General features: G+C 44.2%; 5 protein-coding genes across 9 annotated transcripts; 1 reads left to right on the forward strand and 4 right to left on the reverse strand.

Annotated features, from left to right (window-relative positions):
• Positions 1-105: 105 nt before the first annotated feature.
• On the reverse strand, positions 106-1,172 carry LOC108076393 (calaxin). 2 transcript variants are annotated; one of them, XM_017169230.3, is made up of 3 exons: positions 649-1,169; positions 482-589; positions 106-425 (listed from the first exon to the last, which is right to left on the reverse strand). In XM_017169230.3, the coding sequence occupies exons 1-3, from the start codon at positions 1,036-1,038 to the stop codon at positions 165-167; spliced, it is 759 nt and encodes a 252-aa protein (XP_017024719.1). In that variant the 5' UTR covers positions 1,039-1,169; the 3' UTR covers positions 106-164. The 2 variants fall into 2 exon arrangements, with proteins under 2 accessions (XP_017024719.1, XP_070139726.1); XM_070283625.1 differs by having other exon boundaries at positions 257-441; positions 649-1,172.
• Positions 1,173-1,255: 83 nt separating this feature from the next.
• Positions 1,256-3,628, reverse strand: LOC108076394 (transcriptional regulator ATRX homolog). The gene is made up of 3 exons (XM_017169231.3): positions 3,183-3,628; positions 2,595-3,123; positions 1,256-2,522 (listed from the first exon to the last, which is right to left on the reverse strand). The coding sequence occupies exons 1-3, from the start codon at positions 3,518-3,520 to the stop codon at positions 1,986-1,988; spliced, it is 1,404 nt and encodes a 467-aa protein (XP_017024720.1). The 5' UTR covers positions 3,521-3,628; the 3' UTR covers positions 1,256-1,985.
• Positions 3,629-3,908: 280 nt separating this feature from the next.
• ATPsynF (ATP synthase, subunit F) lies at positions 3,909-4,663 on the forward strand. Its single transcript, XM_017168935.3, has 3 exons — positions 3,909-3,975; positions 4,040-4,122; positions 4,236-4,663. The coding sequence occupies exons 2-3, from the start codon at positions 4,044-4,046 to the stop codon at positions 4,478-4,480; spliced, it is 324 nt and encodes a 107-aa protein (XP_017024424.1). The 5' UTR covers positions 3,909-3,975; positions 4,040-4,043; the 3' UTR covers positions 4,481-4,663.
• LOC108076156 (uncharacterized) lies at positions 4,508-5,763 on the reverse strand. Its single transcript, XM_017168882.3, has 3 exons — positions 5,313-5,763; positions 4,903-5,251; positions 4,508-4,846 (listed from the first exon to the last, which is right to left on the reverse strand). Exons 1-3 carry the CDS (start codon positions 5,761-5,763, stop codon positions 4,660-4,662), a joined length of 987 nt encoding a protein of 328 aa, XP_017024371.2. The 3' UTR covers positions 4,508-4,659.
• Positions 5,764-5,894: 131 nt separating this feature from the next.
• Positions 5,895-24,984, reverse strand: pio (piopio). Of its 4 annotated transcripts, none has more exons than XM_017169359.2 (9): positions 24,863-24,984; positions 24,137-24,409; positions 16,125-16,183; positions 15,467-15,515; positions 12,609-12,837; positions 12,474-12,540; positions 7,484-7,971; positions 7,108-7,426; positions 5,895-7,043 (listed from the first exon to the last, which is right to left on the reverse strand). In XM_017169359.2, exons 3-9 carry the CDS (start codon positions 16,173-16,175, stop codon positions 6,846-6,848), a joined length of 1,401 nt encoding a protein of 466 aa, XP_017024848.1. In that variant the 5' UTR covers positions 16,176-16,183; positions 24,137-24,409; positions 24,863-24,984; the 3' UTR covers positions 5,895-6,845. The 4 variants fall into 4 exon arrangements, with proteins under 4 accessions (XP_017024848.1, XP_017024850.1, XP_017024849.1 ...); XM_017169361.1 differs by having other exon boundaries at positions 24,857-24,973; XM_017169360.1 differs by having other exon boundaries at positions 24,821-24,973.
• Between the last annotated feature and the right edge of the window lie 481 nt (positions 24,985-25,465).

The raw sequence follows: 25,465 nt of genomic DNA on the forward strand, positions 1-25,465 counted from the left end.
CCGAAAAAATCTGGAAAATACCTGGCAACACTACTGGTCACACTGAGGCGCTTTTCAAATTTCGTTGCAACAAGGGCGCGGAAATTTCCGTTAAAAGAAAATTAGTTAAAATTTGGAATACCGAAAGTTAGAAACACTTCAAAACAAAAAATGACACTTTCAATTTAAACTTCAGAGATGCGACGGGTCACAAAGCCATTATCAGCCTCTGATTTCCGAATGATCCTCGGGTTGGGCGAGTCGTCGAACCAGGACATTACGTTGGCGCATAGAGCGAGGACATCCATGCAGGGATTGGTTGGAAACACTCGACCGAGGAACTCCATGAGCATGGGCTGCTTTCTTACCACATCACAGTACTCGTCATACGAAATGTTCGTGTCCTTGTCCAAGTCGAATTTAAGGAAGATCATTTCCTTCATGTCCTGCAGCCATAAATTCCTGAAACATAATTTATAGGTGTATATTCCGCCCATCTTACCAATAGCAGCTCCGTGGCCTCCTCTTCGTCCTCGCCCTCAAAGAATTTCTTAAGAAAGAACCCGACATCTTCGCCGTTTAACTGCAGTTTGTCTTGCTTGTCGTATATCTGCAGCGAATTATATTATAAATATAATTCAATTTAATGACAGATTAACGGTTTCTCACAGAGAAGGCAAACTCCATCTTTATCTCCAGGTCCCTGGTGAAATATATGGTTAAAAGCCTCACGAAGGACTCCAAGCTCACGTGCCTGTCGGGACAAAAATCGGGATGTGTCCCTGCAGAACCATGACTAATCCGATAGACAGTAGTAGTGCTTATGTTGCAATCAGTTATTTCAAAAAGATCCAGCATGAGAGTGGTAAGCTGCGAGATAATCATGAACTTGGCCTTTGGTCCATTGGCCAGGACCATCTTGTGGTACAGCATTACAATGCAAATTAGCTCGTTCGTCGTGAAAATGGAGTCCTTGCTCATCTGAACAATCTCGTTCGCATACAACCAATTGAAGCGGGCATTTTCAAGGGTATCTATGGTCTGATCCAGGTCTTTCATATTGCAGGGACTTTTTTACAAATTTTGGTGGTTTCCTTGTGTTAAAATAAAAAGAGTTTTGTAGTAAGTCTATAGAAATACTTATTACATCAGGTTAGACTTGGAGTGATGTGGCTTTTGAGTCAACTGTACCTAGACTAAAGCCCCCCCCCATCCAATTAAAACACTATTCCCAACTTTTTACACACTATGTATTTGTATTTATTTATCTAATGGGTTTCATTTTACCTTGCTCTCGCCGGGATTACGGCATTTATTAAGCTGAAGCAAGTGACAGGATATTACAGCGCTATACAACACACGTACGTACAGTAACTTATGATTATACGCGAGCTATAAAAGATGCTCGCTTCCGTATGTATGAACAAACATGTCCGAGCATGTTACCTACTATGTATAAATGGTAGTCAAGTTACAAAAAAAGCTTATAACTAAAAAAAAAGGAATACATAAAAATAATACAGTGGCCATATAGAATACTGACTGAGGAGGAGTAGTTTTGGGGAACTTATTCAGAGTCTGTGCTTGAGTATTTTGTTTTTTCTTTCTTTTTCGACGACACAACCGCGTTTTCAATTGATCTCTTGTTTGTCCGGAGCACTTAACCGATACAGATACAAATATATAATACTAGTTTTCTTTTTTAAAAATGCAATGTCTGTGAGTGAGTTCGTGAGGTGCGAAATGCACAAAAAACAACAGTCCATTTGTCGTGACGACAGGCGGCGGATGCGCCGCCCCCGTGTGGCAACTTGAGTGTGTGGTGTGTCTATGAGTATTCGTATTCGTATCCGGCTGTCCGAAAGTTCAAATGTCCGGATGAGCTACATTTCGCTAAACGTATTTCAAGCTAAATTTTAAAGTACTGTTTCTTCTTGATGTTTCCTCTAAATGCACTTACACTTCTAATTGCTGGCAATTCGTATTGTGTATGCATGCGGGAGCCCCTAATTGCAGGCGGCATTGAGCGCCAGCGCCCCCTCCGCACTAGTCGATGGCCCAGCCACGTCGTGAACATTGTTGTAGTCCGCTTTGGCATTGCATTTCGCCGCGCTAGGTTCCTGTATGCTTCCGTTGAGGCCGCTGCTTTTGAGGGAGTATATGCTCAAGCGCGCCTCGTGCTCCCGCCGCTGCTGGCGCAGCCGGATGTCGTGTTCCTCGCGCATGTGTCGCAGCTTCAGGTCCTGCTCCTGCCGGTAGTAGGCCATTTTAATCTCCTGCTCCATTTGCTCGAAGCGCAGCTTTTGCTCGTGCTCCCGCCGGGCATAGTCGATCTCGGCCAATCGGGCCTGTTTCAACAGTTTGAACAGGTCCTGCTTGTACTTTTGCTCCATCTCGGAGGTGCTGACAAGGTCGACGGGCTGGCTATTCGTATCGGCGGCTACTTGTGTGGCTCCCAGAGAGAACTGCTGGAGTGTGGTGATGGGAGCTACGCTGTTGGAGGCTTCATTCTCGTCGGACAGCACTGACTGGGCCTGCGAAAGCTGTGGGTGAAGGGAGATATACGAATATTTCATCTTCTATGAGAACTTTCCCCTAGTCCCCCTCCTACTTACATTTCTCTGTCGCCTTTTCCGCGGCGAGGCGGCTGCTGTCTTTTCGTTCTCCTCTCCCGTTTCGGCGGATGTTTCTGCTTTGGCGCCAGCCAACGGCGACGGCTTGGCCTTGGCCCGTTTGCGTCGCTGGGCAGGCTGTTGGGCGGCGGGAGTGCTCTCCTGCTGCGAGTCCGCATCCCCGCCAGCGGTGGACGGCGGCGGCGATGGGATGGCTATGGTGGACGTCTGCAGCGTGTCTTCGCTGGCGTTCGTGGAGTTGGGCAGAGCGGCCAGCGGCATGTCCTCGTCCTCGTCAATGTCCAGGAGCTCCTTCTTGATCGCTCCGTTCGTGTTGGCGCTGCGTGTCTGGCTGCGCGATGTGACAGGATCCTTCTGCATCTCCTCCATGAACTCGATCATGCGCATGCCCTCGAGGGCCTCCGCCTTGGGATGCTTTTGCTGGTGCTCCCGCTTGGCGGAGTTCTTCATGCTGCGCCACTGCACCTGGATCTGTTCCAGCAGTCTGTGGCGAAAGTTGAGCGCGTTGAACCTGAAGGGGAATGGGCATTAGATCCATGAAGGGCAGATAGTTGCGCCATGCCAACTTACTGTTTGGTGATCTGAGACCAGGCCAGTCTCTTGGCCTTTATGCTCTTGGCGTCAACGCTTCGATTCTCGACGAACGCCACCTTCGACTTGATGACCTCGAGGAGCAGGCCGCGCTCGGCCTCCTCCCAGTTGAGGGAGCGTTTCTTGCGCGTGCCCTTCTTTTTGCCGCCCGCGCCTTCCTTCTCGCCAGCGTCCTCGGCCGCATCCTCTGCATTCTCCGCCCCCTCGTCCGCGGTGGCGCTGCTCGACTTCTGTGGCTTAAGGTCGACCTTCTCGTCCTCGTCGTCGTCTTCCGGTGGCGAGGACGATCCTTTGGCTAGCAGCTCTTCCAGTTTCATTGTTTTTGTTTACAACTTGGCCTTACAATTGGTAGGATTCCAATTCGAACAAGCAGGCTTGCAAAAATCCTATTTGATTTCTGTATATACTGGAGTTGCAGTGTGGCCAAACGGAGCGAGCTTGCGGATACCAAATATTTTGACAAGCTCATTTTAGTATTTTTTATTGCGAATTTTCTCAAAACTCTGGCAGCACCAATGCTTACAAAAATATCGATCCGATTTCGTGTTTTTTAAGCGTTTCTGGCGTTTATCCAGCATAAAGAGCACTTCAGCAGAGGGTTCTGCACCAGAGTTAGGGTTTATAATCAGCGGAAAATGGCTGGAGGCGAGGAAAAATACTTAAACAATTTTAATAGTATGGCAAATCGAAATGTCAGCCCGATTCTTATCGATTTAAGTGTGACCATCAGGCAGTGACATCGAACTATCATACTTGGTATCACCTCTAACGAGTAAGTAGCAGGCCCAATTTTTCGTTTCATAAGATTATTTAACAATATTTTCCAACGAAACCAGCGAGATGGCTTTCGGTGACTATCCTGCTGAGTATAATCCCAAGGTGCACGGGCCCTACGACCCGGCCCGATTCTACGGCAAAGGTGAGCGCCTTTCGCGAAATTACGTAATTTTTAGCGCACCGTTTTTTGCGGCAGGCGCTTGGAGCACATTTACACTGGCCAGCAAATTAATGATTTACATAATTCTTCCGCAGCCGATGTGCCATTCGGACAGGTGAAGTTGGGAGAGCTGGGCGCCTGGCTGGGACGCCGCAACAAGAGCCCCAATGCCCTCGCTGGAGCCGTGAGCCGTGCCTGGTGGCGCTGGCAGCACAAGTACGTGTTCCCCAAGCGCGCTGGCATCGCTCCCTTCTTCCAGCTGACCGTCGCCAGCATGACGTTCTTCTATCTGATCAACTACACCAAGTTGAAGCACCACAGGAACTACAAGTACCACTAAGCGGCTCTCCGCTGGTGGCACCTCCTGCAACTCTACTCGATCTTGGTCCAGTTACAGACTTTCCACACGGCGTGCGAGAGGCGGGCGGGCGAACACCATACAACAATTACTATATTTGGCTTTTGTGTTTTAAAAACTGCTTAAGTGAATAAAACGGCTGCGGATATCTCTGCCCACACTCAATTGTTGTCGCACTCGAACACTGCATTAGGCCCGATGTCCAGCTCGGCATCATCATGCTCCCACCCAGTGGTGGGCTTGGCCGTGTGGATCTCGCAGATGAAGGGCAATTCCCGGTCGCAGCTCAGGGTTTGCCAAGTACCCTGGGACGTGAGAGCAACGCAGCTGGCATTGGCCTGCTCCTGACTGCAAATTAATGGGAAGTAGGGTCATAACTATAGACTTTTTGTAATGATACCCACCCGAGGCGAGGATGACCCGTATCCCAGGCTCTGTACAGAAAGCACTGCAGGCTTTCCTGATGAGAATTTCGGAAATCCATTGGACTGAGGGAAGTGGAGCGATTGTACGCCAGACCCACATAGGCCAGGAAGACATTTGGCTCTGGCTCTGGTCGGCCAAGTTGCTTCCTGTTGAACTGGAGCAGCCACTGGGCCAGGAAACTTGTTCTGGATTCCGAGGCAATATGGGCCAAGCTGCCAGTAAACTCGGTGGAATTGGAGCAGGTCAAGGAGGCATTCAGATAAGCAGCTGGTGTGGTATACACCACAAATAGACCGACTTCCGGCAGGCAGGTGTAGTTCCTAACCACTGGTCAATGGCACACACTTGGGTTACATTTTGTTTTAAGCTTTTCATTTGGAAGACCTACCTGTTGGCCTGCCATACAAGCTGTAATAATCAAAGCGACTGTCGTTGATCATCCCAGAAAAACTATGGTTTTGTGGACACTGGAGGACATGACAGTTGAAGAACTCTCCTGGCTGCTCGAAGGCTGTGAGTTGACTGCGCATATGCTTTTGCTTTTGGGTTTCATTTCTAAAAAACTTAAGATCAAATAGGTTATTATGCCTTTTTGGTCCCCCGGGAGCATAGTTAAAGGCCAGGCCACGCAGTTCTCGTGTAAGATTAGCGCACTCTTCCAGTGAAGAGGTGCTCTCCAAAGCAAGAGCATTATCCGCCGAGGCTCTTTGACACTGCCGCACCAGGTGGAACTGCAGAGGATGCGATTTTTCAGTGGGACAGTTTAGAGAACAGTTTGACAGGCCACTCAGGAGGCTCAAAGGTAGTAAAATTATAAAAGTATAATAAGATAAACTCATGTTGCTATAAAAAACTCCTCTGTTTTGGTGAATTTTCAAAGCCTAACTGATATGGGATGCTCTATTTCAGTTCTATATCCCATTGTAACCACTCATGCCAACCCTTATTTGTCACTCAAAAGTCACAAAAGTTATTTAGTTCAATTTGCTTTTATTGTTCAATGATTAATATTAACTTACGAGGTAAACTATAATTGAGCTTTTACAATATGAATTGAATTGCGTAATTGAACGGCTCCAGAGGAGCATTCCCAGGCGGAATGCTCGATTGAAGCTGTGCAAAGGCCTAGACTTACTACTTTGAGAACTGTTGCCAGATATTTGTTCTGTTTCTTTATCAAATATAAACTATATATAGTAAGTGGCTGATCGGGACGGCTGCTTTATGATAAGGGCTCCTGCCCGCGTCCAGATCGGAGTGCAGTTGGTTCAAGTAAAAACAATGACAAGAAAATATTCAGGAAATTCAACTAAGAGTGTCGGGGGACGTGTGCAGTTTTTGGACCTTTGGCAGTTAGGCATCCGATAAATTAATAAATTACGAATAAGAGTTAGACATTATGTAGATACGAGTACAAATATCACCTGAGCGTCGGCTGCTGCATTCGTTGTTAGTTCGAGTGATTAAATTAGAAGGAGGAGGACGAGAGGGGGTTGTAGAAACACGCTTACACTTACAGTGGAGTGTCTGAAGGAAGGGCGAGTCCAACACCGACTGTGCGGAACAGAGCTCCAAAGATAGAGCGTATCCTTGGTCGGAGCTCTGCGACATTAGCGGGCAATTGGAGACAATGGACCCTGGCCATTGCCCGGTAATCTCTGCACAACATTTTGTGAACTAAGACTAATTATTCTTAAGCTAGAGACAGCCGCTGGACGACTGACTGCTCCGCTCCAGCATCCGGCATCCTTAGAGACTAAGTGGCTCCCAATCCTATCAATCGTTGACTACCGCAGCGGCACCTGCGCGACCGAATTTCATCCTGGTGTAAACTTTCTGATTTTCAACACTTTGAGTGTTTTGATTTTGGAAACAATTTGAATTTTGAATTTCTGTTTTTGTTTGGACTCCTTAAAGCCGCTTAGCTGCTGTGCGAGAAGGCGGTGTTCGTGTAGGGTCCGCTGTAGATGGAGCTGCCCGAGTTGGACACCGTCTTGGTGCTGCGGCGGGCCATGATGCACAGCACGGCGGCGACCACGGCCAGCATCAGGATCAGGCCGGCGATGGCAATGGCTATGGCGAAGGTGCGCTGTGACACGCACAGAGCATCATCCAGGGTCTGGAAATTGTACAAATAAAGTAAATATAAGACATTTCTATGGTAATTTCAATCCAGCACTCACCTTCTCCTTGTACACCGCATCATCGTCGCTGTCGTTGGCATTTTCGTTCTCATTCACATACAGGCCAGAGAAGACCTCAATGGTGGCCGGCAGGCCGTCCTCCTCCTTGCTATCAACGGCAGTCTGGCGCTTTGGCCGCTTGCCGCTGCACAGAGGTGCCTCCTGGCAGGTGGGATCCTCCAGAGCGCACAGACGCACATTGCACTGGTAGTAGACGGAAGTCGTGTAAGGGAACTTGTGCGCCGGAAAGGTCACATTGGCGGCCAGGCGATCCTCGGTGTAGTTGAACTGACCCATAATTTCGTTGTCCATGGGACAGCTGTAAAAAATAAGGCTTTAAATACATGGAAACGTAATGAATTCAAGATTAACTCACCCATCTTCGCCCACCAGTCGCTGCTCTCCCCAGCCCAAGCCATCGCGAACTATGCAGTCGGTGACATGTAGTCCGTACACCTGTTGCCTATCGATGCTAATCACCAGGGTGAGTGGATCGCCGATCTTCACGTCGTCGGCTATCTTGTGCTCATCATTGTAGATCTTCATGTGGCAGCCGGGCATGGGAATCTCATTGTTGCTCACATCTTCCTCCACCTCCTGCGGGGCATTGGCATCGTAAACATCCTCCTCGTCCAGGTCGTCATCCTGCTGCTGCTTGTCCAGGGATCGTCCATAGTCCCGGCGATCGTCGCTACGAAAGGCCTGCGGCTTTTGGGCATGCTTGCGCAGATGCTTCTTGGGTTTGATGGCGGCATCGCGGCTCTTGTAGGCGCATCTCACATGGTAGCCGCGTCCCAGGTCGGTGATGAGCTTCAGATGAGGTTGCAGTACGATGGTGTTGAAGAATTCGATTCCTCCATCGTCCTAAAAAGGCGAAGATGGTGTTTAAGATTAGACTCTAAGAGGAATTGTAAAAGTATATTTCTTACACCTTACCCCAAATAACACCTTCTTGATATTCAAATTACATCTACTTTCCACTCTAAATAGATGCTTTCTAGTTGCTCAAATTAAAATGAGAATAATGTCTCTCATTACCACCTACTGACAAAAGACCTGGACGCAAAAACCTGTTCGCCCTCGATCCCCTAGCTGAGCTGAGTCGCTCCAAGCTGGTCACCTGCCTAATGCTAATGCCGAGAAGCCATATCGGCCACATGAACCTCGAGTGCCAGCATAATGTACTTACAATGGCGGCACAGCCCCTTCTCATTATGCATTCAGCAAGATTCACGCTCGGCTGCAGCCGACTCAGAAGTTGAATGTGCGATGGTCGCAAGTGGGGGGCTATGGAGCACTTCCTGGAGCTACGCCATCAGAATGGTGCTAAAGCCGATCAGCCAGGTGTGACGTCTAGCCAGCCGCCCCTTTCGGAAAGATCCATGGGCCTTATCTCCTCGCAAATTAGCCAAGTTTGCATGATGAATTTTAATGGCGATAGTAACTAAGGAACTTGGGAAATCCAAGAATATGTTGGACGTCTGGGCGGCATGATGCAATTTCCCTTCATTAAGGGAATTTTAATTGAACTTCCGCTGAAGCAGGCAGGTAACTTGCCACCTGCTTATCAACATTTGAGTTTGCTTATAATTAATTTTAATTGTATTTTGTTCTTTGAGGGAATAGAATTTTTTCTAAGATTTATTTTCTTTTGAAGAAAATATTTAAATCAAGAGAAGGGCATGCCAGAGCATATTTTGGAATGAATTATGTTCTTTTTAATGTAAATATCTATACCTTATAATTTTTTCAGTTTGAATCTATTAAATTCTATTCATTGTTCAAAGTAATCAAAGCAGAACAGAAGAGAAATTCAATAGAAAACGACCAAATTAAATCAAGATAAATCTATCAAAATCCCATATGGGATACTAAATAATCAATAATAAATTTCTAATAAGATATTTTTATATATTTTATAAAACTCTCCTATTGAACTTTTTCGCTCCATGTATCTCTAACGGTTTATTCGCCCATCGGTGCGCTGTGCTAATTCCAACGGGCACCAGAAGGCAGAAACAAATCGAGTACACACACTCGATGGCTTCGACCGAACAGAAGAAAGGTGAGGTAATGACAGTGGCAAGTATAGTACTACTTATATATACTCTGGCGATGGCTCGGAAGTTTTGTAATTGGGTCTCGGCAGATTTTGGGCACGGAAGTTCTCCGCTTAAGTGGGCTCGGAGGGCTCTCCTCTCCTCTGGCAGCGGGCTTAATTCTTAATGGCCAGATGATGGCCGGCCTATGTTTGTTTGTTTGTTGTTATAGCCGGGGCATTAATCGAGGGCCAGCAGAAGAATAAGCCGACGACTTGCGGCTCTACACTGTTCCTGTCCCGGTGGTGTGCGATTTATTGCCCAACACGGGCTCCGAAGCGTTTCCGTCGCTTGGCATTGTCCAATTCTGTGATTCTCCGATTGTCTGACTTAAAACAAGACTCAAGGGGGGAGGAGAAAGAACCGGTAGGGGCTTCCTTTGTTGCCCAAGAACCCAACTTGCCGAGAAGCGTTGACAGTTATGTTTCAAGTGTTAGTTCTCAGCCTCCGGGCATCATCATCATCTCGAGACAATGGGCCAATAAAAAGCATAATAAAGTGACATTTAAGATTTCAAGAAGATTTCAGGCGGCGGAGAATCTAACGGTAGAAAGCCTATTATGTCATTATAACACTTCTTCATCATATATATCATATGTATGTGTGCCGTTGTGTCGAATGTGGATTTATTTGGAGGGAATGAATGCAAATGCATCCAAATACGGTCCCCGAAACAGGTTCACGCTGGACGAGGAATGCGTGGGAGTCGGCCGAGTGACCTTCGCTCCAAACACGGCGGTAGCAGGCATTAAAATATCAATATCGGCCATAAAGCCGCTTACATGTTCGTACACTTTTGGCCTTTTCACGGCCATCCGCTGACATTGGCGGCCAATGAACGCACGAACCGCCAACGTTGCTCTCAGTAAGCTTGTCAGAACAAATTGATTTCACTGCTCGAGGGAGATGGTTTGCTCGCTGAGCCGTGAAAAATATGAAGTGTTCGATTGGAGTTTGGAGTTCTGGGATGGCGGCAATTAAATTTTAATTAAAAACGTTGTTGCCCCCAACCCTTGACGACCCTGTGGCCGATTTAATTATGCCTGGCATGCCTCGCAGTCGCGACTTGACGTGGCCCTCGACTCTGCCGCTCCTCAGTGGAACTGTCATGTGGCATCTTGTCACGCGACTTTTTACACTGCAGTGAGCTCATCTCATGACGTAAGACAGGATGGCTGGCAAGACGGGTTGGCCATTAGTGGCTGCACGCTGGATGAGACCCGCTCATCGTGTTTAATGACAAACATTAAAAATATCTCCCGACAGGCCTTGGCCGCCTCTCTGTTGATTTTCCAGTCGAGGGGTAAATATTATATTTACTGATTCTTGCTTATTGAACGATCCGTGTAAATTGCTTGGGTCAATACGAAGCACATATGTATATATACATATAAAGGCGCAGCGGCGGCGAAGGACAAAGCAATGAAAAAAACGAAAGACTTAGGCAACGAACTGGAGAATACTATACGTGAGAGATATGGTATGTGTGCTCAAGGAAAAAGACAGAATAAGTATTAATATTGTTGACTTTGATATGGGGTTAAACATTATTATTTTACAGCAAAGATATATAAATAGCCAGAATTTCAAGTTTCATTTATAAATATCTAGAATTTCCTGTTAGTGTACCATTCATTAGAGCTCAATATCAATAAAAATATTGCGCAAATAACTTGATTTTTATTTACTCCTAAAGTATTATGAGTATTCCATAAAAACAATCCTCGTTTTGTTTAATAAAGGAGCTATTAAAATTACAATTACCTACAATTTTCCAAAAATAATTTATTTTTAATCACACATAATTCATACAACAAACTAAATTCTATTTAACTCTTATCTCTTTTTTTTTATGGCCACCTTAAACTTAAAGATAATAAATATAGCCTCCGTATGAATGGCATATTATGTATCATCCAATCAAAAAGTTGGTTAACAACACACAGCTAATCAACCCCAATCAATAACATAACATTCGTTCCATCAACCGCATTGCGGTTCTTAAATGCAATGCACTTGGTTGCCACATCGATTGGACGTACGACTGTCGTAACTGCAATTAAAATTTGTAATTTCAAAAATTGTGTCAATCGAGCGAAAGGAAAAAGCAGCAACAGCTACAGCTTCAGCTATACAAGCAACAAATTACAAAACGCCAGGCCCCGTAAATGCCGAGAAAATTACATTAATATGTATCACAATCGGACTTTATACGCGGCTATAAAAATGCCGCTGTCGGTGCGTGAGTTGCAGCCGCATTTAGCCCGGTTAAGTGCTAATTGAGATTTGAAAATCAGATCCCCAATACCAGATCCCAGATCCCAGCACAAAGCCAACCGTTGTTGGCCCAAATCGATCGGCCGAATGAGCCAATAAATACGTCGGGCCATATATGAATTAGACAAACCCAATAGCGTGGCAAGACTGAAATTTATATGGCACATCTTGGCCGTCTCTCTCTTGGATCACACGATATTGCTTACAGGGACATGGAGGCAAGGCGTCATGCTCGCCGGGGCGGTTCAGATCAATAATACGCTCGTACAGATCAGCGATCTTAAGAAATCTGGTTTTCATTTAAACTGACAGCCTACACAAACAGAATTTTTAAATAATTGAAATGCGTGAAATGGGAATATACACCTACGATAAGGTATAAGCTTAAGGGTTCTAAAAAGTTGAGTCACAGATTAACAATGATTTTTAAATAAACAAGGATAACTTTAAATATAAATGAACACTTGTAAAAGGTTTCCATAATAAAACAAATATATAAAGATCAACAAAATCGAATCAGAATTAAGAGTTTTAGGTTTCTGAGTCATTCTAATAATTTATATTTTTCTTTCTTAGCCATTTTATATTTTTCAAGCTATTAATATTAATTTCTAGAAAATATTATATGGCTTAAGTCGTCACTATAAGGTTCTGTATTTTATAAACCATGTCTAATGATTGCTATTTTAGCTGAAAACTGTGTGTATCCATCAAATCGCATCATTAGTTTAGCCTCAAAAGGTGCGTGAGCTGGCCAACCTTTTAAATAAACAAGTCATCTTGGACGGACTTTACCTTGTAACCAATGAGTCGTGTTGCCATAAAAGTGCCTAAACTTAATGTTAAATTTTTTTTCTTTTTTATTTGCATGCCAAAATGGCAGAACGAGTTGGACGGCTTGGACGTGCCATCACCTAAGATCTCCGAGATCTGAGATCTGAGTGGGTGCGTGTAATGAAATTCTGGATTGGCCAATCCAATTCGACTCACCGTTTCCTTGGGCATCGTGTTGCACGACCGCAGGGGCAGCTTGTACCGCAGGGAGCCCACGTGATCTCTGCGGGGTAGATAGATGGCATAATGGATTAGAGTCGCCAAGACGATCGATAGATTGCGCACACTCACCTGTACTCGCTCAGGCATGTGGAGTTCTTGGACAGGCCTTTCGGATAGATCATGCCACTGAAGAGCCCCGTCTCATGGTTTGGCGGAGCATCTTTGATGGTGATCAGCATCGAGCCGGACAGGCACTTGATCCGCACGCTCGGCTCTACCGCCGGCTTGGAGGTGGCCTGGGTCTCCGCCTCCGCCTCGGCCGCCGCAATGGCTTCGCTCAGCGAGCTCTGGGCATCCTCTGAAAAAATCGGAAATTATGAAATGCAAACAGACGGGCATAAAACACGACAAGAGGCCCACTCCCGAAAACGGAATGTTTGCGCAGCTGAAAAAGCACAGTTAGATGGCGGAGGAGCAGCAGGAGGATGCTGCAGCTGGAGGAGTAACCTCGAGAGCCGTTAGCATAAATCATGAGCAAAACAACCAAGACAATGGCCCATGGGAGCAGTATTTACTCAAGCCAGCAACTCCGAGTCTAAGTCAAAGCCAGCATGCGGAAGACTTTAGTAGTTTGTTAGCTTAAACTGGGGAAAAAATGTTAAACTTAGATTGCTAATTTGTTAGTAATACATATTAGATTAACCCATTCTTTTAATAAGTAAATATATTTTTAAATATTTTAAAATATATTCTCTTAGCCATCTTAAATCCCTAAAACTTTTTTACTTTTAGTGCTAGTTATGCCTTTGAAATCAACATTTTATTTATAAATCTCTACATTTTCTAATCTAATCTTTTTTCCACCATTTTATAAATATTTTTTTCACTGTTTGCTCATGACATTGAGACGCTATTGAAGCAGCAACATCGAAATATCAGCAGCAGCAGCAGGAACAGCAGCGGCAACATGGGGCGAAGACACGGCACAGAAGCGCTCGTGGCCATTAGAAAGATGCCATTCTGCAAGGCAAGTTCCTTGAACTTCAGCTCGGGCCATGGCCTGGGATTAGGTTGTGCTCTTGGCATTTCCTGCTTGCAGCCAGTCGTAGATGTCTACAGATGGCAATGCCAAGAACCGACTCTTCTTTGCGAAGGTACACAATTGGCCAAGACCGAAGAGGAACGACTGGAAACGGGAGATGGGAGAAAAGCTGGCCAGGCACGTTCGCCCTGGCAGTTGGCTTTGTGTGTATACGGGGCATGTACTATATATATATACGAACCCGTGGCGTGGATGGACCCAAGCCGAAGCCCGATGGGATGCCTGGATCGGTTCAACGAACCTTGCAGCATTTCGCATCACTTACTGCGGTTCTTGGGCAAAGTAATTGCATGCAACGCGGCCAAGCCGGTTTCCCACTGGCAACGAATCCGTCGCTCTGACTCTGGCTCAAGCTGAAGCTCTGGCACTCGGCACATAAAACATTTAATGGCTTTCTATTATGTATAATTTTATGGTCTCCGAAGGCGAGGCGAAGTGCACTTCTCAAATAGAACTAAACTAGACTAAGGCAACAATGGATCGCATAAATTACACGTCTCCGTAGCGAAGAACAAAGAAACTGCAGAGCCCGAAGCCCAAAAGTATCTCAATTCATGTTGCTACTCAAGCTGTCTTGTTAAAATACATCATATTTTGAGTTTTTACGTTTTTTCCGGCGAGAATTATGTGATATTTCGTGATCTAGACCTGATTTAAGTTAAGCTATTGATTGCTTTCTCTGAGCTAAATTGTAAGTATCAAGATCGATGGGATTATGCCGGAAAAGAAAACGAAACAGGAAGAAAGAGAGATCTTATTAGATCTTATATCTGTTTAATAAGAGATTATTGCTATTTAGAAATTGACTTCTAAGATAGTTTCAAAAGAGGCTTTGTTTTTGGAGCTGTAGGGCTCTTTCACTATTCAAGGAATCACAAGTTATAGTCCCAAATATTGTAACATCGTTTAGATGTAGAAACAGAAGTTGATATCACCATAATTCAGGATATAATCTCCACTGAAACTCATCTTCAACCAGGTATCTAAATTTTAAAGGAAGTGAATCCTCGCTCCTCGTATTAACTCTCATCCCCCAGTTCCTCAACTCCTCCCTCTACGACTCTCTGCCCAATCCTGGCTCCTAGGTCACCGGGGTCTTAGCCAAATTCCCCCCCAGCTACAAACGTAATGTGAAAGCCAGAAGGAAGTGTGCCGCAATGTTTGGCCAGCCGCCTCTCAATGAGGCAGCACCAAAAGCCAAGCGACTTCAATGGACTCTTGTTTGCCATGCGATTATGTACCTGGCACTTTGCTGGCTTTACTGGCGGTGCTTTGGTACCTTTTGTGATTTTGGCCAAACAGTCAAAAGCGTTTTGCAACCAACAAGACAACAGGCAACTTAGCGAGTTTACTTAACAATGGCAACAAAACGCTGGCCGCTTGAAGTGGAGTGTGTTTATAACTCTAATTAGGTAATAGTTTGGAGGGTAACTAATGGATCAGCGTAATGCTAGATATTTCTTTTATTTATAATCTATAATCATAGGATCAACATTTGAATTTGTTTAAAATTTATCAAATATCTAGTTTGTTTCAAAATTCAATAAACTTTGGTCACAGTTTCGGGATTGTCTCTATTATAATTATTTATTTAATAGGTAATAGGTAATAAAATAACCCATTTCAATCATCTTAAATTACTTTTAAGTGATATTTCAAGGCAAAATCCACTATATACTTAGTTAATAGACAATAAGTTAGTATATGAAACGTGCTGATGTCTAATTTGAATATTATTGTGGCTAACAAAGCTTCACCAAAGCAACCAATAGCCTTCTTTCTTTACCAATTTGTTAGCCATTTCTCTTAAGCCTCCCTCCCCAATAAATTACCAACTCCAATCCATAGAATTTTAGCTTCTTAATAGACAGATTTATGTACTCACTGACTGCCGATGGGATCTGCGCCGCGTGCGTCGTGAGAGCTGCGATTGTCTGCAAAGAAAGTGGAGACAAGTCACTCATTAGCATAGTTGGAACAGCGGAGAGGGGGATATAGTCCGCACAGCCTCTATATATAGTCGAACCCCTGACGGCGGGCCCCATAGAGCGTTGACATAAATCACGGCAAGCCGACAGTAAGTCCCTGCTCTAATCCATCGCCAGTAAGCTTCTTTAATTAAAGCTGAGGAAAAACGCCGAGGAAATTTCGTTTTCGTGTTGCCTGTAGATATGGCCAAGCATTATATTCTCACGATTCTAAGGCTGACTTCACCTCCTTCTCCTTTGGCTGCCTGGCGAAAGTTTTTGCAGCCTGGGTTAGAGTTGAACCCGAACCCGAACCTGAATCTGTGTTGGATCAGCGTCCGCAGACGAGGTTGAGTCGGGCTTAGAATGGAGTCGGTGGTGTGCCACTTTTGGCCACTTGGCTGGAATCGCATTTAGCATACTAAGAAGAGAAGAAGGAGGCGGTCGCCACTGGCCTCCAGTCTCATATCCAGGTTAATCGCATTGGCATGCAATTGTCATTCAGCGGCCCCGCTGATTGATGTCCAATTTTCCATTTCGGTGCCCAGTGGACGCCAGAACCCAGGTAATACTTACGATTAAGTGCAGCGCCGTGTAGAAAATGTCCATTAGAGTGCCGGTCCTCATGGTGCGACCTGTCAAGAGTGAGAGAAAACCAAAAATAGGCGGATGTTAGTGCGGTTTGCAAGCCTTGGCAAATAGTCAAAAATCAAAAATCAAAACCCAAGACTCTCGAAAACTGAAAACCCACAGAGAGAAACCAGTTCCACACCCACAACACACTCACACACACACCTAGAGGATTATGCTAAATCACTCGAACCGTGCACACAGCGATTCTGTAATGAATATCGTGGCCCAAAGGCAAGCTTTCTGTTTGCCAAATGGGTCAAGTCGACACGGCCGAAATTTACTTCGCGTGCGCGCTTATTGCAAATGGGTTAACATCGGCGGACCGGCTAACAGGTAACGATATGAAGATAAATCAAGGAGGAGGGAGAGGAGGAGGAGGTATCTCCAAGATGCCAGCCATCGAGCGCTGAGTAAACAAACATCATCCGTCAAATGCAGCATCACGGCATCATGACTCTGATTTCCGCTCCTTTTTCTACCATACGAGTTTGTGCAACAGAAGCCGTGCAGTATTACGCGAGAGATATTAAACACATATCAATGGCCCGTGATAAACGCTTTTCCACTTCCTGCAGGCCGGTGAGAACCTAGCAGGCCAGTCATGGCCAGGAAGGCTTTTCCGAAACTGGTCAATACACCGGGGAAAAATAAAAGATTTAATCTTAAAGGAAAGAGTGTGATAGGTTTTTGTCACCAGTTTCTTAATGATTTTAGCACAATTACAATTTGTTATTGAATGTTGTATTAAATTATATTTTAAAATCTTCACATATCCCCCATCCTAAATATATAACAATGAAAATCAGCCTTTAATGTGATACATTTTCCACTGTGCACCTTGATTATAATCTTGGGCGTTGGAAGACAACAGCAAGCCGCGGCTTAGGCTGATGGCCTACAGGCGATAATGATTTGTTGTTACCACTGCCGCTGCCAACACATTTCATTTACGGCTTCCACACAAACACACACGACGATGATGTCACAAGACCCGCACTCCACTCACCCCAAAAGCACCGTATCCAGATGCAGATACCCCGATACAAACACAGAAACTGGCTCGGTTATTATCCAAGAGCTGTAATCTCCTTGGGAGTCGGAGTCTGGTTGTTATTGAAATGAGTTCGGGAGAGGCACGGAATTGGGTCAATAGATATGGCTGGAAATTGATAAATTGTTGGCATTATGCAGTAAGCACACATCAATTTGTCAAAAGCTCTAGAGCCCACACTTCCTGAACAATGCGGATCAGAGATCGAAGATCGGATTGGAGAGCGAATGGGTTCGCAACCAACGTGGCTTAGAGTCGAATGCAAATGGCCAACTGACGCCAGCATCGCCATTGGAGCCGGCGACATCCCACGGCGACAATACCAGTACGAACGCGCACTTCCACTGGCATTGCAATAAATTAGCTAAAATAAGCAAAATGACGCAAGCCGCAGCGCTCCAACAGAGCAGTCGAGGGAGACGGGTAACAGGTAAAAAATAAAAATAAATCCGAATTGAAAACGCAGCTCATGCAGGCAAAAAATTAGCTAGGAAAAATGCGGCGAAGCACGCCAACGGGCATTATGAATAATGACTTTGATTGGCATCTCTGCTGCTCTCGTTACCTAGTTCGAACTGGACAAAAAAGTAAAGCAAGCGAAAATAAAATATATATAATGCCCAATGCCCATTGGGAATGGCAAATCGAAAATGACCTTCAATTAGGTTCATCGTTGATAAGGGAAATTGCAAAGAATTGGGGCAGAAATTATGGGTTGATTCAAGGTTCTTTCTTATTTATAGAAGAAATTTAGATCAAAAGGTTGTTTGGTTATAAAAAGAAAAGTTTAAATCAGCAGGAAATGAAAGTTAAGACCATAATTTTCGTAAGTAAAGCTGTTTTTATATAAGATTGAAAAAATCTAACCTAAACTAAATAAAAGTACATTTTTATACCCACCCTTGCAGGGTATTATAATTTCAGTCAGAAGTTTGCAACGCAGTGAAGGAGACGTTTCCGAACCTATAAAGTATATATATTCTTGATCAGCATCAACAGGGGAATCTTTCTAGATATGTTCGGAAGAAATCAATTTTTTGGCCATTTTTGAAAAATTTTATAAGGGGTTACATCATTAAAATTTTTGATTTTGATAAAAAATTGAATTTTCAAAATGTTTAAATGAAGTATGCAGATTTATTAACTGTAGAAAATCTTGCACAGAACAGTTTTCCGATTTAAAATTAATGCTGTTTTGGCCGAGTTATGATATTTTTAATTTTAACAAAATCAAGAAGTTTTTTAATATAAAAAATCCGATTTTATAATACAAAATAATATTTTTCCAAGTCAAGGAATCATTTCCGACCCCATAAACCATATATATTCTTGATCAGCATTAATATTCGAATCTTTCTAGACATGTCCGAAAGAAATCGATTTTTTTTGCCATTTTTGCGAAATTTCATAAGGGGTTACATCATTAAAATTAGCAAAAATGGCCAAAAATTTTGATTTCTTAAAATTTTAAATTTGGTATGCAGTTTTTTTAAATGAATAAAAACTAACACAAAACTGCTTACCGAATCGAAATCAATGCATTTTTGGCTTAGTTATGATATATTTTAATTGTTACCTGCAAGGGTAAAACTTAATTTATCATATAACTCCTCCTTGCTAACAATTTGTATACATTTTTGTTTTCAGTGTCCCCTAGCTGGGAACTTCCTTTTAACCAAAGCGCATTTCCTCAATATAATATTCTGTCCACGGAGTAAGTACGTCCCAGAACCCAGGTCTAGAATATAAATTATACAATTTCCTTCCATGAAAATGACTCATTGCCCAATCAATCGAAGTGGTTGTGTGTGCACTCGCTGGTAACGGATATTTTCAGGTGTCAATTAAAATTCATTTGACACACATTCCTCGCGGCAAATAGCACCGACAAAATAAAAGAAAAAACTAAACTAAACAAACATCGAAGTAAAAACAACAAAATGGGCCGTGCAACTGAATAAATTAAATGGGTTTTGCGTGCACGACAACTATGAGCCACAAATGTTGTGTGTTTTATTGCTAGGTTTTTGTTTAAACAATTGCATTTTCATTGAGCTGAGTGTGTGTATATGTGTGTTTGCTCTGTTAATGTGGCGGCTAAATGACCTCGCGTGTTTCCATTTTCCAGCAAACGTAATTTATTTGCGTTTAAATACCGCAAAGAGGGTATGCAAAAAAAATAGTTTTGAAATGCTTAACTTAACTTTACAGCTTTCTGCTCGAGCAAGATTGTAAAGGCGGGGTAAAAGCCAGAGAAAAGTGTGTGAAAAGCCGCGTAACTGTGCGTAAAATTGCGCTCCAACTAAATAATCGAAAATTAAATGTTAATTGCCCATTAAATGTTTTGGGGCTGGGCGCGACTAATGGAGGAAACCGAAAAGCCAGAGCCAGTTTAATTAAAGACAACGACCGATAGACCGACCTCCTGTGTGGATCTGTTCATTCATCAATGTATCTGGGTGAACCACATTAATCAAGGGAAGATCTCCGAGGGAGCCCAATTAGAATATCGACGACTCCCATCTCCCTCAGATCTGGTTCCAATCTGGAATAGCCAGAGGCACTGCTGGCAAAATCACACATTAAAATCGGAGAGAATCTGTGCTAAGCACACATACTGGCAGCGGTTTTAACCACACGGCTTGACCCATTTGGAACGATGAGGCGAGATGCGAGATGCGGGATGCGGGATACCAACTTTCGGTTGCGGTTCGCCATTAAATCTCGTACCGCTGCTCGACGATCAATCAGCATAGCGATGCGTAGAGCTAATTTCGCTGCAATTTCGCTGCCATAGAAAGTAAGTTGGGGAGGGTTAGGTATATTAAGGTCTTCTCTACTGCATTGTGTGTGATTGTATCGCATTGTTCTTAATGACGGCAATTAGCGGAGTCGTCGAACAAAAAGGGCAGCTCCGCGGCCAGCTATTTCTTTATTTTAAACGGGGTCAGGCAACCGGGCTTCAATGTTAGATTTTTCGTCTTAGCTTTTACTTTTACCCAAAAAGAAGACAACTTCTAGTTGTGCCATGGTTAGCCCCAGGTGTTTTTGTCTCGAAGATCAAAAGGCAATTGAGGCATCGACTTTCACCTGCTTTCGTATGCAGGCGCTATGTCTGGAAATTAGAATTTTTAATGCGACGATCTCACAATTAGCTGGCATTTGATCGGGGATTGATGGCCAGGTAGCCAGCTCAAGCCAACTCGCTGGCCCGGCTCCCGAAGTCAACGGTTCGGAACGAACTTTATTTTTATTTATTTTTGTTTTTGCTTACCTCAAGGTCAGTGCAATTGTCTCGAGTTTTTTCCTCACCCCTTTGTTCAGCTCTAATGAGGCAACAATGCTTTAATTTGCTGTTGGCCAATTGCAATAAACGCCAACGCCGATACCGTTTAAAGATTTTGATTTGGCCAACAGCAGCCAGCAGTCGACGCCGGCCACAATTGGCCATTAAGGCAATGTGAGAATTTGAAAATCGCACATCATTAGCTTGAGTGGTGCGACCCCACCTTCTGGAGCTGACCTGGTTGCGTTGGTTGCCACACGCAGCAGCAGCAGCTCAAACTGGAGCGTGGAGACGACGGCATCTTGCCACATTGTGCGAGCCAAGTTTGGGGTGAGACCAAAACGGAGCTGGCTGGCCAATTGGTTGCGTATCTGCTGCTGCTGCTGCTGTGGGGTTATGTAAGTTCTCTCTGTTTTGGCGTGGATTTGTCAAGATGTCCAATTTGGCTCAAACGCTGACTGGCAATATGCAAAAGCGCTGATTGGACACCCACCACAAGCTACAAGACACTAGCCCCGCGGCTCTCAGCCTAAATATGTATATTTCTCTCTCCTTCTCATTTTGACGCCTAATTTTTTGTGGGTTACAAGCTCTGCGGCTATTTTTTGCCACAGCAACAAAAACAATAACAAAATCCCCATAAACCCCAAAGAAATTCGCATTGAACGTGACTTGAGCTAAACCGTAGACATGAATGTGTTTGATTTTTATCAGGCAAGTCTACAATTTTTCAGTTTTAGCCATTTACTTTGGGCTTTTTGCTGTTTTGCTTTTGCCTTTTGACTGGCGCCCATTGTTACCCGCTGTTTTGTATTTTTTTCTCTCGTGTTTTTCTCATTTTGCCCCGAAGGCAGAGCTGAAACTAGTTTTGTAGTTCCGTTTTTGCTTGCGCGTCGGCTTCGGCTTTGGATTTTGCGTCTAGAAGTACTTAAAATGGAGGCTCCCAGCGACATTGGCAACGGGCAGCGGCTACTGGGAGCTTGATGGATAATTCGTCATTAAAACCTATTTATTGAGGGCCATTTTAAATGCTTATACTTGGTGGCGAATGATGAGGGAACCCGCTGATGAGCCAGAGACACGGGCAGTACTAATTACTGGCTGACCTCATGCTCCTTCTCTCATAATAACTTTATCCGTGATACCCTGGGTTCAGCTTGTACATATAATATGTATATTTTAGTGTTGTTTTTCTTTTTGTAGAGGGCAAGAAATGATCTCATCTTGAAGTAAATTGAGGAAAGAACTTTGCTGGGATGAAGAAAATTATTTCTTTGGCTTAGGTCATATCCGTTTATATGAAAAGAACAAGAATTAAGTTCTAATTTTGTGGACTTTAAGCTAATATAGAACAGATTTCTATTAGCAGACTTTAATTCGAGTTTAGAATATGTGAGAACCAATCCTGGCCATTTAATTCACTTAACCACTGGCCAACCCAAGGCAGTTCAAAAGTCTTGGCCTGCCGCCACACCCCATTTAAGGTTTTTGGATTTGAAAGTGACTCCGAATGAATGGTATAAAACTAGACTGCAATAGCAATAGTGTTGTTTTTTTTTTGCGTGGGGTTCGGCTAAAGGTAAAAGCCTGCATTTAAGTCCGCTTCAGTTTGCCAATGTTGATTTAATTCGCCAAAGGTGGCGGTGTCAACGGCGGGGGAGCGGTACAACTAGCCAGACGACTTTTCATTTTGGCCAAACAAACAAACAAACAAGAAAACCATTGCAGCAAGCATATTGTCCAAGCCGGAGAGTATATGACTCACGGCTGGCACGCCTTTCTAGCGGCGCATTTTGGGGTTTTTGCATAATAATTAGTGGCTAGCGCGACAACGCGTCGTATGAGTAATGAGCGAGCCAAGTTCGTTGCCTAAGTCTTTCGTCTGTGGTCTTTTTACTGAACTGTAAATCAATATCTTGGCAGCGGAAAATCTAACGTTGCCAAAGGTCTTAGCCTGGTTGAACGAACTCTCTTTTTTTTTTGGCGCTTTCTTTGTCGGTTCTTCGGCGTCTCTGGAGATTATAAATCAATCAACAACGCACACCTTTTGGCATGCCCACACGCATTTCGCAGCTTAGTTCATGAACCCGCTCCGCCAGATTCGTCATCATTTGCATTTAAAAGCCACAAAAGTTGGAGGAAGTTGGGTCTCTTTATGAATCGCTCCACACTTCACATCACCCAACCGCAGAGTAATAATAAAAAAATATACTACATACAAGCATATTTTCCGTCTTTATTTTTATACATTTTGTACCCGCCTCAAGGTCACATTTCGAGCCGTTTGCCTTTTTCTTCGCTCTGCCTCGGCCTGTTATATAAACAAGTTAACTACACATGATGGCTAAGAAACTGGTATTCAGCTGGCAGCCCGCCAGCTCGGATTCGCCTTTTAATTATACAAATTTTACGCTTGCGTTGGCGTTCCTCATAACGCCAAAGCGTAATACTTGTGGCAAACAAAGCCAAAGCATTCTCCGAGAATGCTGAGAGGAGGCAATGAGGTAAATCTCCGGACAGAAGTTGCGGGGGCAACTACTTAGACTCCATCGATAGGCCATATCCGAGGCGATTATCCATTATTCACAACACAAGGCGTTTCATTCAACAGCAGATGAAGACCATTACATTGGGCCATCAGACAACAATATTTTGATAGCTAACAAACCACAAATTAACCAATTAATAGGCCATGCATCACCCAAAAAAGGGAAAGGTTCAGTTTGGCTGGGTTCCCATCCCATGCCATCCCTAGATGATGCAAGTGTCGGGCGAAGCCGAAGCCGTTCCCGCCGCCATCAATCAAATTTTCTAATTGCTTCTTTAGACGCCCGAGACTCACACGACCCCGACGAACATAATTATGGCCCTGTACGGGTGAATCGCTTGATGCTCCGTGGAAGTGCTAAAACTCCGACCAGAAGGAGAACCCGAGCTTAATTACTCCGGGGAGTTCGTTGGGTCAGCCAATTAGCAACAGATTCTGGCTTATAATGGCCGCACACAATGCGTGGAAAATGTGAATGGACTTAGGGGTTTCCAGAAACTCTGCTCGATGACACATTACTTATGCGCGTCACATCCAGGAATGGAAACTGGGAACTGGCAACCTGGAAAAGCGGATGCAAGACGGATGTCCGTGATGTGGCTGCTCAAGCAGCTGGCCCATCCCGGCCATATTTGTGTCCCCAGATGATGCAACTGGCTGCGAACTTGGCAGCCAATTTCGGCCAAAGTCAGCCTTGGCAAACAGGTTCAGAAACGCCGCAGATGGGGACACTTTTTTTGTGCGAAAAACGCAGATGAGACCGATTTCATTTGCACAGAAAAGCAATTGCACAGCTCCTGCTCGTCTCCCCCGGCTCGAGAAAAATATGATATTCCCCATCACAATCATTCCGCGAATTTCAATCGAGGCAAAACAGAGGCTAACCGGTTTGGCTGATGGATTTTTGGCACAGCCAGAGCCACATCCACGTCGTCTGGCGATTTATGAAGTCATCTTTTAAGGCTGTTTCGGTTTTTGTTTTTGCCAAACGGCACAAACTTCGATTCGCCCGATTTTAACTGTATTTCTCTTTGGGGTTTTCTGGTTTTTAAACGAAAAACAACACTCACCTCTATCCAACTTCGCCCTTTTTTGCGTAATCCAATTAGTTATGTGGCCCGTTGTCTTATATATTTGTTTGGTTTGCTGTTTGCGATTTTGCTACGGTTTAAACTGGTTGCCAAAAATAATGATGATTTTTTGAAAATTTTGTTTCACACAAGTTTCAGCTTCAATACATTTTTTATGTGTGTATTTTTTGCTTGTATTTTTTGAACGGGCTTCCTCTATAATTTTGTTCGTTTTTTTTTTTCTGTGGCCAACACTCGTTTTACATGTTAACGCTGCGGGAATTACACGTTTAAGAGATTTGGCCAAGAGAGACGGAAGAGAGTTTAGGCCCTCTCTAGCGAATTTTGGCGAATAATCCGCGGTTGCTGCTGTTTTTTTCTGAGAGACAAACAAAAGACTTGAAGCAACAAACTTCCCGACACTTTTACACTTCCCTCCCAAAAAAATACAGGCGAAATATTCAAAAGATTCACAAATCATTCATCACGTATTTACTCGGTGCGGTTCAACCACCCGTCGAGCTTACTGCTCGATCGTAGCTTCCCAAGGGCAGCAACAATCGGCGGAAAAAAACACGAAGATATACTTTAAATCACACAAAAACAGCAACAACCGCAAATCAAATCTCTGGGATTGCGTTTCGAATCCACTGGCACGATCCAATTAGAACCGAGTAAACGCACTATCAGAACACTCCACTTTTCACTCGAAAATCTCACACTCACGAGGATCGAATCAAATCGAATCGGATGGGATCGAAATGGAGCGGTTCGGATCGGATCTGTCGTGCGATCCGTGCGTTCGTTGAGCGTTGTGGATGTGTCTCGCACACCAACCTGGCCAAGACTGACTAGACTTGAGGCCGAGACGCTCTCGCAGTCCGTCAAGACGGCGTCGCCACAACCGGTCTTGCCAAGATTCGGAGTGGCTTGTCGCTTTGGGGGTTTTCGGAGTATTTGGCAAGTCCGAGTGCGCTCTTAAAGCAAGCTCTTTAGTTAATAGTATCTCTAGTATTACCTGGTGTCGCTGGCAGTTTTTCAGCACTGCACTCGGCGGGGAAGCCACGCTCCGCTGGCTCCCTTTGCCACACCAACGACTCGGGATTGTCTTTCTAATGAGTGCGGTGCGGGATAATTAGAGGTTTGTCCCGGTGGTCATCCCATATCGCAAGGTCCAAGGGCTACACTTGGGAAAACTATACTAAGATGGGAATAAAATGTTCTACTTTGTGAATATATTTTATTTTTCTCAAATAGAACAAGCAAATGTTCTTTAAAAAACCTTTCTAAAACTAGTAAAGTTTATTTCAAGTGTCCAAAGTCATGCTT

This window comes from Drosophila kikkawai, chromosome 2R, assembly GCF_030179895.1.
Source record: "Drosophila kikkawai strain 14028-0561.14 chromosome 2R, DkikHiC1v2, whole genome shotgun sequence".
Classification (NCBI taxonomy): domain Eukaryota; kingdom Metazoa; phylum Arthropoda; class Insecta; order Diptera; family Drosophilidae; genus Drosophila; species Drosophila kikkawai.

What these genes read in the sequence shown, in the direction of transcription:
- LOC108076393 (XM_017169230.3), bottom strand. Translation starts at nt 1,038, where the DNA reads ATGAAAGACCTGGATCAGACCATAGATACCCTTGAAAATGCCCGCTTC. An exon ending in AGATGGAGTTTGCCTTCTCT is followed by an intron (nt 590 to 648) that starts GTGAGAAACCGT and finishes AATTCGCTGCAG; the next exon opens with ATATACGACAAGCAAGACAA. An exon ending in AGGCCACGGAGCTGCTATTG is followed by an intron (nt 426 to 481) that starts GTAAGATGGGCG and finishes TTATGGCTGCAG; the next exon opens with GACATGAAGGAAATGATCTT.
- LOC108076394 (XM_017169231.3), bottom strand. Translation starts at nt 3,520, where the DNA reads ATGAAACTGGAAGAGCTGCTAGCCAAAGGATCGTCCTCGCCACCGGAA. An exon ending in TGGTCTCAGATCACCAAACA is followed by an intron (nt 3,124 to 3,182) that starts GTAAGTTGGCAT and finishes ATTCCCCTTCAG; the next exon opens with GTTCAACGCGCTCAACTTTC. An exon ending in GGAAAAGGCGACAGAGAAAT is followed by an intron (nt 2,523 to 2,594) that starts GTAAGTAGGAGG and finishes CTTCACCCACAG; the next exon opens with CTTTCGCAGGCCCAGTCAGT.
- pio (XM_017169359.2), bottom strand. Translation starts at nt 16,175, where the DNA reads ATGAGGACCGGCACTCTAATGGACATTTTCTACACGGCGCTGCACTTA. An exon ending in ACACGATGCCCAAGGAAACG is followed by an intron (nt 7,972 to 12,473) that starts GTGAGTCGAATT and finishes TCGCCTTTTTAG; the next exon opens with GACGATGGAGGAATCGAATT. An exon ending in CGACTGGTGGGCGAAGATGG is followed by an intron (nt 7,427 to 7,483) that starts GTGAGTTAATCT and finishes TATTTTTTACAG; the next exon opens with CTGTCCCATGGACAACGAAA.
- ATPsynF (XM_017168935.3), top strand. Translation starts at nt 4,044, where the DNA reads ATGGCTTTCGGTGACTATCCTGCTGAGTATAATCCCAAGGTGCACGGG. An exon ending in GGCCCGATTCTACGGCAAAG is followed by an intron (nt 4,123 to 4,235) that starts GTGAGCGCCTTT and finishes ATTCTTCCGCAG; the next exon opens with CCGATGTGCCATTCGGACAG.
- LOC108076156 (XM_017168882.3), bottom strand. Translation starts at nt 5,763, where the DNA reads ATGAGTTTATCTTATTATACTTTTATAATTTTACTACCTTTGAGCCTC. An exon ending in CTTGTATGGCAGGCCAACAG is followed by an intron (nt 5,252 to 5,312) that starts GTAGGTCTTCCA and finishes GCCATTGACCAG; the next exon opens with TGGTTAGGAACTACACCTGC. An exon ending in ACGGGTCATCCTCGCCTCGG is followed by an intron (nt 4,847 to 4,902) that starts GTGGGTATCATT and finishes ATTAATTTGCAG; the next exon opens with TCAGGAGCAGGCCAATGCCA.